Source organism: Heloderma suspectum, chromosome 5 (genome assembly GCF_057233095.1).
Source record: "Heloderma suspectum isolate Gila_16-S chromosome 5, 16-S_ref, whole genome shotgun sequence".
Classification (NCBI taxonomy): Eukaryota; Metazoa; Chordata; class Lepidosauria; order Squamata; family Helodermatidae; genus Heloderma; species Heloderma suspectum.
Window position 1 is genome coordinate 159,802,478 of NC_139462.1, and position 14,533 is coordinate 159,817,010.

General features: G+C 44.2%; 2 protein-coding genes across 3 annotated transcripts in view; one reads left to right on the forward strand and one right to left on the reverse strand.

The window, feature by feature from the left end:
* FBXL2 (F-box and leucine rich repeat protein 2) overlaps nucleotides 1-6,605 on the reverse strand; it is a 51,971-nt gene extending 45,366 nt beyond the window's left edge. For both annotated transcript variants that reach the window (XM_084858026.1, XM_084858025.1), the window contains exon 1: nucleotides 6,478-6,605. In XM_084858026.1, the coding sequence (XP_084714152.1) occupies nucleotides 6,478-6,480 (3 nt within the window). In that variant the 5' untranslated portion in view covers nucleotides 6,481-6,605. The remainder of the gene's footprint in view (nucleotides 1-6,477) is intronic.
* A 58-nt stretch (nucleotides 6,606-6,663) lies between these two features.
* Nucleotides 6,664-14,533, forward strand: part of SUSD5 (sushi domain containing 5) — a 51,808-nt gene continuing 43,938 nt past the window's right edge. Inside the window, exon 1 of the mRNA XM_084858020.1 lies at nucleotides 6,664-6,769. The gene's annotated coding sequence lies outside the window, so the exon portion shown is untranslated. The remainder of the gene's footprint in view (nucleotides 6,770-14,533) is intronic.

The window sequence follows — 14,533 nt, forward strand, 5'->3', positions numbered from 1 at the left end:
AGGGAGGTGGTAGGCTCTCCCACACTGGAGGCATTCAAGACGAGGTTGGACAGCCATCTGTCAGGGATGCTTTGACTTGGATTCCTGCACTGAGCAGGGGATTGGACTCAATGGTCTTGTAGGCCTCTTCCAACCTTACTACTCTATTCTATGATTTGATGCCACAGTGGCACTGATGTTCCTTTACATCAACTGAAATCCCCAAACCACCTGAAAGAGCTCCACCAGACAACACTGAGAAAATACAATGGTGGTGGAAGAGTATTGTTCACTATCATCACCACAGAATAGATTTGATGGCAAGCCCTTTTCTATGTTTGGTCAGATGCTCTATGAGCACAAGAGGGAGGCCCAGCTGATTACATATCTCAGAACCAGTGACAAAGCATCAAGTGAAACAGTTAAGTCAGTGAGTTAAACACCTGTGCAAGGAGAAAGTTAAGTACAACCCATTTACTAAGCATCAGCTGAAGCCAAAACAAGGGCACAGCAAGGGTATTGTTTGGAAGGAGCTAAATACTGTAGCAATTTAGCTTTTCAGCTCTGCTCTAGCAATGAAGACTTCAATGGCTGAATTAAACCCAGAAACATAGACTAAATCTAGTTTTGAATAGGGGATAAAAACCAATACATAGCTCTACATTGACAAAGGCCATAGTGTAGACCTAGCTAGTGGAAAAGTCTGTTTATAAACAAGAGCCACAAGCTTAGCTTTCAATTAAAGCTCAGTGCAGACATATTTTATATTTTTAAGTGCAATTTATAAGTTGAAGTGTACGTGTAGACCTCATTTCAATTTAGAAGTCCAGCTTTTAAGAACTAGATGGTAAGCCTAGAAGAATGCATAGGCGGGCTTCTACTGAATCAGACCCTTGCATTCCTAGGGGGGCTCTAACTGCCACATCCTCTCCTCAGTCCCTATTTAATCCCACTCACTGTCCATTCCATTAATTTAAAACAAATTCAAGGGGGTCAACTGACCTAAATCCCCCTTTAAAATTCCACTCACTGGAGTCTGGTGCTGCCCAGTTGTTGATCTACACACCCTTGTTTTTTAAAGAAGACCCTCCTAGTTTTATTGGCTACAGCAGCAGTTGGAAGAAGCTAGTCAGGGATATAAAAGACAGACATCAACAAGGCTTCTGCAAACACAATTCCTGACTCGCTAACTTTTAAGAGTTCTTTGGGAGTGTCAACAAGCATGTGTATATGGGTGATCTGGTGGTAGACACTGTCAAAAGGTTTTTGAAAATCTAAGTACACAAAGTCCTTCATTAAGGGCTCTTGAGCAAACTTAGCAGTCATTGGATAACAAAAGAGGTCCTCTTATGAATCAGATTTCATTTATTCAGTTTTGGAATAGATACATACTCAGTGGTTTCGCACCAATGGATGTTTTGACAATGTGACGCATAAATGAGAGGTGCATTTACTGGACTTCTTGGTATCAGTTTTGTTTAACGTTCAAAGTATCATAAATCTGTGGCTGAGTATATGATTGCAAACAGTAATAACAGTAATTGGAACAGAGAGTAGGAATGGACAGTTTCCACAATGGAGGGATGTATACATGTTGTCCCCCGCCACGCAATCTGTCCTGTATTGTCCCCTGCCCCCGCAATCTGTATTGAGACTGGTACTTTGTAACTTGTTCATTGACGATCTGGAGTTATGGGTGAGCAGCTAGTTAGCCAAGTTTGCCGATAACATCAAATTATTCAGGGTGGTAAGAACAATAATGGCTTGCGAAGAGCTTCAAAAGATCTCTCCAAATTAAGCGGGCATTAAAACAAATTGCAGCTCTACGTAAGCAACTACGAAGTGCTGCACTTTGGGTCAAAAAATTCTAACTTCACATATATACCAATAGGCTCTGAGGTGGCAGTGGCTGACCCGGAAAGAGATCTTGGAGTCACAGTGCTAAATGAAAACACTGACTTGGTGTATGACAGCTGTGTAAGAGGCCAATTCTGTGTTAGAGTTATTAGGAAAAAGATCAACAATAGAACTGCCAGTATTGTAAAGCCTCTATACAAATCTATGGTGTGATCACACCTGAAAATACAATGCACAGTTCTGGTTACCACACTTCAAAAAGAATACTGTATAGCTCAGAAAGGGGCAATCAAAATGATCAAGAGGCAGGAGCAACTCCCCTATGAGGAAAGATTATTTGGGGTTTTTTAGGTCAAAAAAAGGTGTGTTGGGTGCATACAATTTGATATTGTATACATGATAGAGGTGCATACAATTATGCACAGTGTGAAGAAAATGGATAGGGAGAAGTTTTTCTTCCTTTCTTATAATACTAGGACCCAGCATCATCCAATGGACTTGAATGGTGGGAGATTCAGGACAGGCAAAAGGAAACATTTCTTCACACAGCACATAGTTAAACTATGGAATTCATTACCACAAGACACAGTGGTGGCCATCAACATGGATGGCTTTAAAAGGGGATTAGACAAATTCATGGAGGATAAGGCTATCAATAGCTACTAGTCATGATGGCTATATATATTACCTCCAGTATCAGAGAAGAATGCCTCCAAGTACCAGTTGCTGTGGGACATGAGCAGCAGAGTACTATTGTGTTCATGTCCCACTAGCAGATTTCCCACAGGCATCTAGTTTGCCAGTGTGAGAACAGAATGCTAGACTAGATGGGGTTTCATCCAACATGGCTCTTCTTATATCCTCCCTGAAGGCTCTCAGGAAGTCCTCAGATTCTATCAGCCTCCAAGGATAACCCATTTTAATAGATATACCACGCCGGCAGAGGAAAATAGTAACTGACAATCTAAATAAAACTCATCAAGAAGGGATCTTGCTATGACAAGGGAGTTAAATTTCACACAACCAAATCATCATCATCCTATCCGGTGGAGAACACCAAGCTTCTCCTTCGTCGCGTGCTTTATCACCCAGTACATGAATGCCTGAATAGAGCTTCTGTCATCACAGGAAAGGAGACTATTAAGAAACAGGGTAGTTGATACACTATCAGAATTTGTCGCTTGAACCTAGTTTATGTATAGACACTCAAAACTGGGCAGGGCTGTCTCAAGGTATTGTGACACCTTTGGTGAGGTACAATTTTGGTGCCTCCCCACCACCCACCCCATGCTACCATTATTAGTTCCAAGACAAAATGAAATGGGTTCATGAAGGGAAAACACAAGTGTTATCGGATACTGATATATATATATTTTTAATTTCTTAGTTTAACATGGAAACATTTATCCATGTCACCGTACTGTACAGTGCTTTAAATATGTGTTTGGAACACAGTATATGCATCCTTTAAATCCGTGGTCTTCAACCTGTCCAGACCTAACACCCACCTCTAATTCCCAGCCTGCAACACGGGACTAATTTTCACATTTTCACTTTTTTTATGCGGGGGGCAGGGGAGACACATACTTCCTTGGAAACACATTCTCCTGTTCCACAAACAACTCCCATCAAGAGAATCATGTGACTAAGATCATGAGTGTGAAACAGTGAGGGTGGGAATCCATATAGTCACATGAAATGATTATGATAATAATGGAACAACAGAGTAACAACACAGAAAAAACAGTCTTTGGCACCCAGCAGCAGCAACCCAGTGCAAAAAGAGATGCTGAGAGCTGATGATGATATCCTCAGGGCAACACAAAAAACCAAAGGCCATCTCTTCTGCTGAACATCTTCACAGATACTTCTCTCCACAACTTCTCAGAAGTAACAGTGAGAAACAGTACAGTAAGAAAACCAGCTTATCCATCTTGACTCACAAATAAGAAGGACCAGATTACTCAGGAATAATTGCCCAAGCAATCGAGATTGACTAGTGTTCCCCCAAAACCCCCAAAGCAGATTAAATATATATACAATAAAATAGGAATGCAACATTCCTACCTTCCAGCTGCTGCTTTTACTTTACTGCCAGCTTTGGGAGGGGCGGGATCACTGGGAAAGATGCCCCTCCCCCTTCCACCGCCCTGGCTGCTTTGCTGCCCTATTTTCCCCCCCCCCCCGCTTCTGGTCAGTCAGTTGCTCACTCCCCCCCCCCCGTTCGCCCCCACTATCACACAGCAGGGAGGGAAAAAATGGTCCCCTTTCTTTTAAAAAACATTTTACAGAGGTCACTGGAGCAAAAGTCCAGTGCACCCAACAACCTCTGTACAAAGTTTTTTGAGAGAGGGAAACCTGGGGGGAAAAGTTAGTAAAGGAGAACCATTTGTTCCCTTCCCCCACTCCAAGTCTTCTGCCCTCTTCCCAGCAGAGGGAGCATGTATTGGTGGCTGTGGTGGTAAGGCCCCATAAACAGCCCCCAGGCAAGTGGCAATAGTGGCCACGCAAGGCTTGGTACACAGTACAGGAAAGCATTGTATCGGCTAGTCTAGGCTGTAGCCATGTGCCACTTTAAATCACAATATTTTCCCTAGTGTGAGAGCAGCAGCAAGCTGAACCGGTTAGATGCTGCTTTGAGGGGGACACAGTCACTAAGGTCCCTGGAGCAGTGAGAGATAAGCCTCTAACAGCTCCAATGCTCCCATTGGCTGCCCCCCCCATTTAGCGAGCTGATTGGTTCAGTTTGTTGCCTCTCACACTAGGGGAATTGTGATTTAAAATGGCATGCAGCTGCAGCCTGGACTGGCCAATGCCACGCTTTTCTTTACTGTGTGCCAAGCCTTGCCCAGCCACTATTACTGTTGCCTGCCTGGGGGTCATTTGGGAACCTTGGCAACCTAGGCAATCATCGACAATGCCCCCACATAGAAATGACCCTGAAACTGGGACCCATCTGGATGAGTAGCCTGGAGAGCAAGACAGAATCCCTATACATCAGGGATGGGCAGAAGATAGTTCAGGATATAGTGGTAGATCTCTAGGTGATTTACAAATTGGCAAGGATCTCTTATTCCATTGTTTAACCATAACAAAATGCCCAGCACCCAAATTATACTGCTGAAATGAAGACCAGGTTAACCAGTAGATTTCTGTATAGAACAGGGGTGGGCAACTTGTGGCCCTCCAGATGTTTTGGCTTATAACTCCCATCATCCCTTACAATAAGCTAGCCTGGCTATGGCTGATGAGAGTTGTAGGCCAACACATATAAAAGGCCACAAGTTGCCTAACCCTTGTGGAAGGACAGTGAGCCCTATTCAGTTGCGGTACTCAAAATGAATTCCTGGGCTCAGAATTCCTTAATTCTAAGTGTATCTCTTTTGTACTCAAGTTGGTGGATCTCATCTAATAAAAAACAAAGTAGATCTGCAGATTTTGAATTCACACAATTGTTTGGGAAATATTAAGAATCAATGAGAAAACTGATTTAAACCAACATTTTAAGTCTGCCATTTTTTCTTGCCAATTTAATTTGTCTTGGTTTATCAGGGGTGGTCAACCTGTAGCCCTCCAAGTGTTCTTGGACTACAACTTCCATTATCCTGGACTGTTGGCCAAGCCAACTGGCTCACATGGAGTTCAGAGAAAAGTTCGATTTGATTCTGCTTTCTGTTGTGCGTTAACAACATCCACATGCATACACAAGCTTTGCGATAAAGGCACAAGCATGTTTCAAGCACCACATGTGCAAAGTACCTGTGCTACTATTCTATTAACTCCGATATGAATCTTGCCACACTCTAGATACTGTTGGAAAGATCAATGAAAGAGAGCTTGAAGTTTTCTATTCTGATGCCTCAGCCACACCCCACAGAATAAGGAGGGGGCTCACCTCCTCCGGTTTTGGTGCCGTTTTCTTTACTTCCCCCACGGACAGGCTGTTGGGTGGTGCGTCTACAACCATCTCCTCCCGAGTTCGCATTCCCACGTACATACAAGAGCGACGCTGTCTTTATGTTTTGCTTCTCTGAACAGCGACCTCTCCGCTTCCACATACAGCGGAACACCATTTCCCACCCATTTACCAGTTGCGTTCCACCCATCGCATACTCCCTCCATCTTGGCACGCACCCTATACGCCTTATTATCCTCCACACGCACATCTCCGTTCTGCTGCTGCCCGTGCAGACCACGCCCAATTCCCTTCTCCGCTGAATTCACCGTAGCCCCCAATATTCCCTTGAGCGCAGCCCGCACCCCCTCACCTTCCCGCTTCTAGCCCTTCATAACCACCCACCTCCGCTGCCCACGCCCAGACCCGCCACCTCCGTGCCGTGCCGTGCCGTGCCCCGCCCAGGCAGTCGCCTCTGCATCCCCAGCTCCCCCGCATCACCACCCTCTTTCTCGCTCGACGCCCGCCCTATCGGCATTTGCTAAGCCATCCCATTTTAAATCCTCCTCATCATCATTATAACCATTATTGGTTGCGGCTGAAGGGGCGGGGGGCGCGCGGAAAATGGGGCTCGCGCCAACCCTGACGGGCTCCTTTTTATATCCCCCCTCCGTGCCCCTCCCGCTTCTGCGCGCGAAGGACGGGCGGCGGTTCAACGGCCCAACGGCCGTTCGGGGACGACTCACCATTGTCAGAGGCGATAGAGCGGCACCGTGGGCCGCCGGTTGTCCCGGTGACGAAGGCGCCGCTTATTAAGGCCGCTCACCCAGCCAGGCGCGAGACGCGCGCTCGCGCGCCACCCACCGAGCAATGTGGGGAGGCAGGGAGACACGGCCAGACGAAGCGGTGGGCGGCGTTATTCCCTGGCACGTGACAGAAGGACGGGCTCTGCGGATTGGGAAGCCGACGGCAGGGGCGAGTGCGCGTGACTCTAGCGGAAGCGAGGGAAGAGGCGGGGAGCGGGGGGAAGCAGGACGAGTGAGTACTGCCATCAGGAGACGCAGTGGACCTCATTCAGCCACCTGATGCCAGCTGTCAACCTGAGAGACCATTTATACCAGCCTTCCCCAAGCTGTAGCCCTCCAAATGTGTTGAGCCACAACTCCTGTCATCCACAGCCAGCATGCCCAATGGGTGTGCTAGCTGGAGATGAGGGGAGTTGTACTCCTGCACATCTGGAGGGTGCCACCTTAGGGAACGTTGATTTAGGCTGTCTTCGCAGCTGGCATTTTTTCCCACTGCAAACTGGTCCTTTTGATTCCGGATCCTTTCTGGGATTTACACCGGCCCTGTATACAGGTATCTCTCGTAGCATGTCCCTCAGCATTATATCTTCTCATGGCTGGGCCGAGCTGCATGGAACAATCAGGACAGAAGGGGGCTGCTGGCTCCATACCCCCCCTCCCCTGATCATTGGTTCCTGTAACATGATTGATGGTTCCACCCATCCCTCCACTCCTCCACAGCAGGAGGGAAGTTGGAAGCACTTCTAGTGGCCTGGATAGGGGGCTGTGGGAGCTGGTCCCCTCCTTCCTCCGAGGGAGAGAGAGTCTTCTCGGTGGCTTACCCCGAGGGTGCTGGTGCTGCCGGTCCCTCTCTGTTAAATTTGTCAGTCTGTGATGGAATTAAATGCAGTATATTGCTTGCACTACTGAGTTGAAGAGTATACCAATTTCCAGGTTCCCAACTACAGAAGTAAGAAATCCACAAATGGACTTGTATACAGTCAAGGCACTGAGCCATCCTTAGCTGCCCCACCCCGGGTGACTGCTTCACAGGGGACACCTTCTTCATTAGACCCAGCTTGCTCCCCACCCTTGTAGTATTGTTGCTTTCCCCCCTTATTCTGGCTTCCCAACAACCCTGCAAGGTGGCTGAAAAGATAGTGGCTGGCTAGTTGGGAGGGAGTACTATGGAAAACCACCTCAGCATTACTGCCTTATCTAAAACAACTCCATGCCCCAAAAGGAAACTATTAAAAATTACCATTCCAAGCTGTGGATGATGAATTTATTCAGGGGAGGAGAAAAGGCACTTTAATACCCATTGAAATCCTAACTGTCAAGCCTTTCTCCCATGTGGCTGAGAAGGAAGACTCCCCCATCCACCCTGGGAGGAAAAAAGCCCATCAGTCTGGTGAGCAAAAGGGAGAGGAAGCAGTCGGTGAAGTCAGTGGGAGTGGGAGGTTCAAAGTAAATGCACTGATGTGGATGGGAGACCTTAACACTGCTACTCTAAGTAGACTTACAGTACACTCCTATGCATGACTACTCAGAAGCAAGCCACACAGATTTCAGTGGCACTTACTCCCAGGAAAGGAAAGCCTTACAGTCAATGACTTTACTCAGAAGTAAGGATTGCTGTGTTCAGAGGGATCTTGAGAAGCATTTGGGATGATTAACCACTGGAATGGGAGAGAGGCAGAAACCCCCACCCTCCCACCGATTTGTTGTCCTGACAATGTTATTCAACACCGCTCAGCAACACCCCCTAGCGCACACCCACACAAAGCGGGACAAAGCACTAAAGGGAAAATATACAGGGGAGAAATGACAATTCAATCGCAAGCACAAAAAATGCCAGGTTTTCCCCATTCTCAGATAATATGGGAAGAGGGAAGAAAAGTTGTGAGACAGCAGTAGGAGAGCAACGGCATCATCTAAAGCTCCCGTGAAAACCAGTGATTAAAGAACGATCCTGCTAAAAAAAAAACTCAGGTGTGAAGAGAGCCTTATACCATTAACAGAATGCCGTGGTACAACTTTCCCCAGAACATTACACTTCTGTGATGGGGGCAGAGTGATGACTTCTTTGGACTCTTTTTCCCATTTAAAATACTCGTTGCCTATCCCATATTGTATGAAAGTAGAAGGATTGAGCAACCCAGCCTTCTCTCCCTCTCAAACATGCTCCTTTTCTTGAGGGAACATTTAAAGATGTAAACCCAACCTGCCCTGGATCTTGGCAACTGTTGGAACGTACATTCAAAGATGCGTCTTTGAGCATGTGTGCACCTAATAGGGTTACTACCTTTCGGATGGAGCTCCTCCATGAAGGCGCAAGGGCACATCTGTAAGCACTCCCAGGCTGGTCACATGCTCCAGTGTGGTAACAGAAATGCCTCCAATCACAGGTTTCCCTCATAAGGGTCAGATAAACCAGCCAGAAAAACAAATCCTGAATCAGGCTGCTAGCAGAACTTAAAAAAACAAAAACAAAGGGTCCACAGAGCTGGAGATAGGTGAAAACCCTGATGCCCTAAAGCAAGACCTTTAAAGCCCTTAACAGCTTGGGGCTGGGATACCTGAAAAATTACCTTCTCCCACATATACCTTCCCCTATCTTGAGGTCCTCTTCAGACATCTTTTTCCTGGTGCCCCACCAAGTGAGGCAACCAGGGAGAGGACCTTCTCAATTGTGGTACCCAGGTTGTGGATTGCCCTTCCCAGAGAGGCTCACCTGGTGCCTTCTTTATGGTCATTTTGATGCCAGTTGAAGACTTTAAAAACATTATCCCAGGCCTTTAAAAAAATCCATGATCTTGTTCTGAACCATTATTTATGAGCTGTGTATTTATATTTATCTGCTTTTATGCATTTGTCTGCTGGAAATTTCTTACACTGTAAATTATTGTTTTCCAGTATTATATCTTACCATTATATGGTGTGAGCATACAGTGATCTTCCTTATATAGCTATAGTATCAGTATAGGTTAATCAGTAACTTTCACCAGTGAAAGAAAACACTTTGCCTTGCCTCCCTAAGAGCATCACTTCAGCCTTGTCTGAACAGGGTGAATGCAGCTTCAATGCATTCACCCTGTTCCACTCAGCTATAATTTCTAGATACTGGTTCAGCCCAGACAATTGCTCCTGGGTTCTTAAGGCCAAAGTACAACTGACATTAATTGCATATTTTATAATGTACAGGTTGTAGTTTCTCTCTCCTCAGGCCAGAAGCAGTTAACTACTTCCTGGTTCCTCCCAGGAAGTAAAGCCCATCCAGACTGAATCTAGCAGTTCTTTCATATTGTTATAGAAAATGCTCAGAGTGTTCCTGTTCAGGGTTCCAGCCAGTCTGGAAGGAACAGGAGCCTTGTAGCATTATTCAGGGCTCATAGAAGGGAGGAGGTTTCAGAAGAGGGTCAGGGAGAGAAAGGAAAATGTGAAGTTTTCTATTCCTTCCCCCTTCCATTTGTCCAATTTTCCGCAATTAACTGTGGGTGGGGGGGGGGGAGAGTTAATCTTTAATAAGGAATGGAAACTTAAGTGATTTTATGTTGATATAATATAAATGTCTGTTTGTTGGCTTAAAGGGGGAAATTAGTTCCCTTTCATTTATGCACAGTTTGTTGCTGTTTCGTAGAAATCTATTGGGGGTGGGAGTAGTGCCAGCTATATTAAAAAAGAGAAATATTCAGAAACTGAAATAAACTATATTTTTCTTTCATATTTTATTCCTGCCCTTCTGTCAGCTGCAATAACACAGAGAGAAACAACCAGTAAGTCACATGAGTAAAAGCAGACTGACACAACTGCTGTACCTATTACTGGGGGCAAGGGGAGGGGGTTTGTGACTGGAAAGACTTTAACATGTCCAAAAATTATTTTTATAACATAAAACAGCATGCTGTAAAAGCCAAAACTGCTGTTTTTAAAAGTCTGTGTTCTGTATTAGGGTATGCAGGATTGTTGTCCTTTAGTGTACATGTTTTCTAATTTATTCCTAAATTAATTGCAACTAGCATGGCAAAACTTCCTTCTTTATTGTGTGTGTGTGTGTGTGTATATATGCAGGCGCATGTGTGTTGTGTGATTCTGATTATTTTTCAGTAACTCCATTAACTTTGAATGGACAGTTTCTGAGTGTGATTCAATAACAACTATCACCTTGTTGTACTGAATGGTTTGTCTAGAAATTGCTTACATTTTTACAAAACCATCCTCCTTAACATAGTGCATATGTGAAATAAATTATACCAGGGAATGCAGCTGTCAAATATTTATTTAGTATCTTTGTTCTTGGAACTTTTTTGCCAATCAGATAAAGTTTTGAATTCTTTCCCGCTGACATCATACCCCTAGTTTGCAAATTCATTTCTAGACACTATGTTGGCATTGGCTTGTTGTGAATAGCACAGATGCTTAGGAATTTTCATATACAATTTAATGTTTTCCAAAAGTCAGTGTAAAATCAATGCTTAATTTTATCTGGTAGTAACTTTGTCCTTAAAAGAATGTACTTGGTGTATTTCATTATTTACTATTCAACGTATGTCATCACATTTTCTAACCTCAGGAGTTTTGTATAATGTATCAAATCTCCCAACATAGAACTCCACCTCTTAATTGTTCAGACCATGGGGATACCATCCTCAAATCCCTGCAATGGCTTTCATCCCCTTCCGTACTTAACTTTCCATGGGTCCCATACCTTACCTTATACCTTCAGGCTCCAATATATCCTTGCCTATATAATGGGGATACATCCCCAAAAGCAGAACTGTCACCTTCTCTCTAGTTCTACCACACTAAGCTGCCTAAGGGAGCAATCCTGTGGCCACTAGTCAGAGGCTAGACAGCCATAGGACGTGTGGTTTTCCAGGAACCGACCTTCCCCCCCTTCTGCACTGCCTCACAGGCAGCGCGGAATGACCTCGCACTCCACGCTTGGAAGAGGAGCATGGAGCAGCCAAAACAGGGCATTCCAGGGGGCATTCCAGGGCAGGGAAGGCAGAAATACCAATACGACACATCCTATGTCTGGCAGCCTTCTCCCCCGCTCCACCTTCCCACACCTAGACAGCTGAAATTGGCTGTCCAGCCGCAAATGCAGGGCAGGAGACGCGCAGAGGGAATGATCCTCTCCGTGCTTCTCCTGGCCTGCACTGGATAGGAAGTCGCTTACACGTTTGGAGGCGGCCGCCCATCCCCATAGGGTTGCATCCTAAATGTCTCTTACAGTACAGTCTTATGCATGTCTACTCAGAGTAAGCCCAATTAAGTTTAACAGGCCTTACTCCCTGGTATGTGTGTATAGGATTACAGCCCTAGTCTTTTAAAGTGCTCTACCCATTATTCCTTGCTCCAGCTTAGGGCTGGAAGAAGTCCCTTCCAGAACAACTGTATGGTCCCTCTTTCTTTTTCTTCAAACCTCAGCTCTAAATCTACTCGCCTAGTTGAAACAAATCTGAAGTACCTATAATTTGCTCACATTCGTCACTTGCCTTACCTCCTTTTGTTGTCTTCCTCGGTGTTTAAGTTTCCAGAGTGGGGAACCTTTGGCCTGAATCAGGATATGGGTAGGTTTACAAATAAAAAATAAAAAATCACAATACATATGTTAATTAGTTTACAAATGCTAAGGGGTTTGTTTTATTGCCAGCACTGCTTTGTGAATGGTCACTGTTAAGAATGTAGTATCACTGGGTTGGATCCAGATTTAGTCATACTTAGAGTAGACCCATTGAAAACAATAGGACTTAGTTAATTAGGATTAGTCAATCCAATGTCAACTTACCTCAAAACAAGAGCCATTGAACGTAGTTGGGCTTTCTTCTGAGTAGAGCTATCCAGACTTACTTGGTAGTAAGATCAATTGAACATCGTTGGGCTTACTTCTGAGTAGTCAGGCATAGGATTTGCACTATTAACATCCATTTTTCTATGCCAGCATTTCCTGAATTTCACATCTGGTTTTGGCTAGTTGTAAATGGGTTTGTGTTTGATTTTTACAAACCCAAAAATAAATGTAATTAGACAGAGACTGAATCTACACATAGCAGTTATACCATTATCATACTGTTATCATAACTATTGGTATACATGACATGACACCAATGGGCACCAATAGTTATGATAGCAGTACAATAACGGTATAACTGCTATGTGTAGATTCAGCCAGAGTTCGAAACATGACACAGCACTGAATCCACTTATAGATATATATTAAAAGGTTTAGTAAAACATTCATTCTGCTTTTAACTGAATATTGATGCTGGATTACATTTTAATTGTTGCTGGGCTTTTTTGGATTGAAATGAAAGGCTTATGCAATTTTAATCAATTGTATTTGTGGTTTTATCTTTCTACTTTGTAAGCCACCTTGAGAAGGCCTCATTTGGAAAGGTAGTATAAAATAATATAAGTAAATAAAAATAAGCTTTCCAAGGACACCTGCATGCTGTAGTACACAGAGCAGGAGAGAAAGGAAGGGAAAAGAAGAAGCATGTAAAGATCAGAGCATTTAGAAATCATTGTTTTAATATGAAAATTCATGTTCATAACATTCCCTTTGGCTGCAGTCCTGTACATACTTACCTGGGGGTCAGTCCAATTGAACTCAGTGAGCAGTGGTGTAGTGAGCCAGAGCTCACAGGGATGCAGCGTCAACATTTTTTTTTTTTTATTAGCAAGGATGGTAACATCATCTGCCACCTCTCTCAGACTTCCCTGGTCACTCTGAGCTTAGCTGCAATAGGAACATAAGAAGGGCCATGATGGATCAGACCAACGGTGCATCTAGTCCAGCGTTCTGTTCACACAGTGGCCAACCAGCTGCCCACGGGAAATGCACAAGCAGAACATGAGTGCAACTGCACCCTTCCACCCATGTCCCCAGCAACTGGTGTACACAGGCATACTGCCTCTGAAGGTAGCACATAGCCATCTGGACTAATAGCTGTGTGAAGAAGTACTTCCTTTAATTGTCCTGAATCTCCCACCAATCAACTTCATGGGATGAGCCCAGGTTATAGTATTATGAGAGAGGGACACAAATGTTTCCCCATCCACTTTCTCCACACCATGCATAATTTTGTACACCTCACTCCTCACAGTACCTGGGAGGAAATGAATTTTCCCAGCAACAATATATTGTTCACTGTTTTAATGTAAAATATTTTGAGGTGGCTTGGTCTTGAATGGTGCTTTACAGAAGACCTGCTTCTGGTGAAGATGAAAAATGGTAGAACTGGTTTGTTGCTATGGATCAATGCAGCTGCCTGAACCTTTGGACTTTTCTCCCCATGTCTGTGGGGACTGTCGTAATGAGTGCTTGCACTTCAAAAATTTCCACTATGCCACTGTCAGTGAGGCTTAAGTCTGAGTAGACACATAAGGGGTTGCTGTGTGAAACCTGCAAACTATTGTGGCATAAAAACATTTCAAATTCTGGCTTCAACCTATTCCTAAATCTTGTACTAATCTTTTATTACAGCACACAGAATTAGTTTAATTAGAGAACCAATGCCAAGGAGTTGGCTTCACTAGCAATTTGAAACTCTTTGCTGTTGACAGTATTAAAGTGTTCTTCAAAGTTTACACGCATTTTACATTTTTTGTAAAAAACACACACAAAAACTCTTTCATGTTAAATATGTCTAGCTTTGGGGGAGGCCTGCCAGTCAGCCTTAGTTTTCTTTTCTTGGGGCTATTAGTCCTCCATTATTGAAGTGTGACTTTTTACAGTTGACACTGTATTACTATGATTTTTGTGGGGTCATGGTCTGTGACATGATACACTTCACCCCACACAACACAGGTATCAGAACAACCTCCTGCCTTAGCTGTGTTCGGACCACAACACAGCCACCAATGTTTCCTGTGCCACCCACAAACTGGTACATATGCTTTTTTTATTATGCTTTTTTTTAAAGCCAGTTCCCCAAATTTCTTTCAGGTAGGTCTGCATGTTATTACTTTTCATTTAATTGGGTGAAAACACTCTATATAAATAAAATAA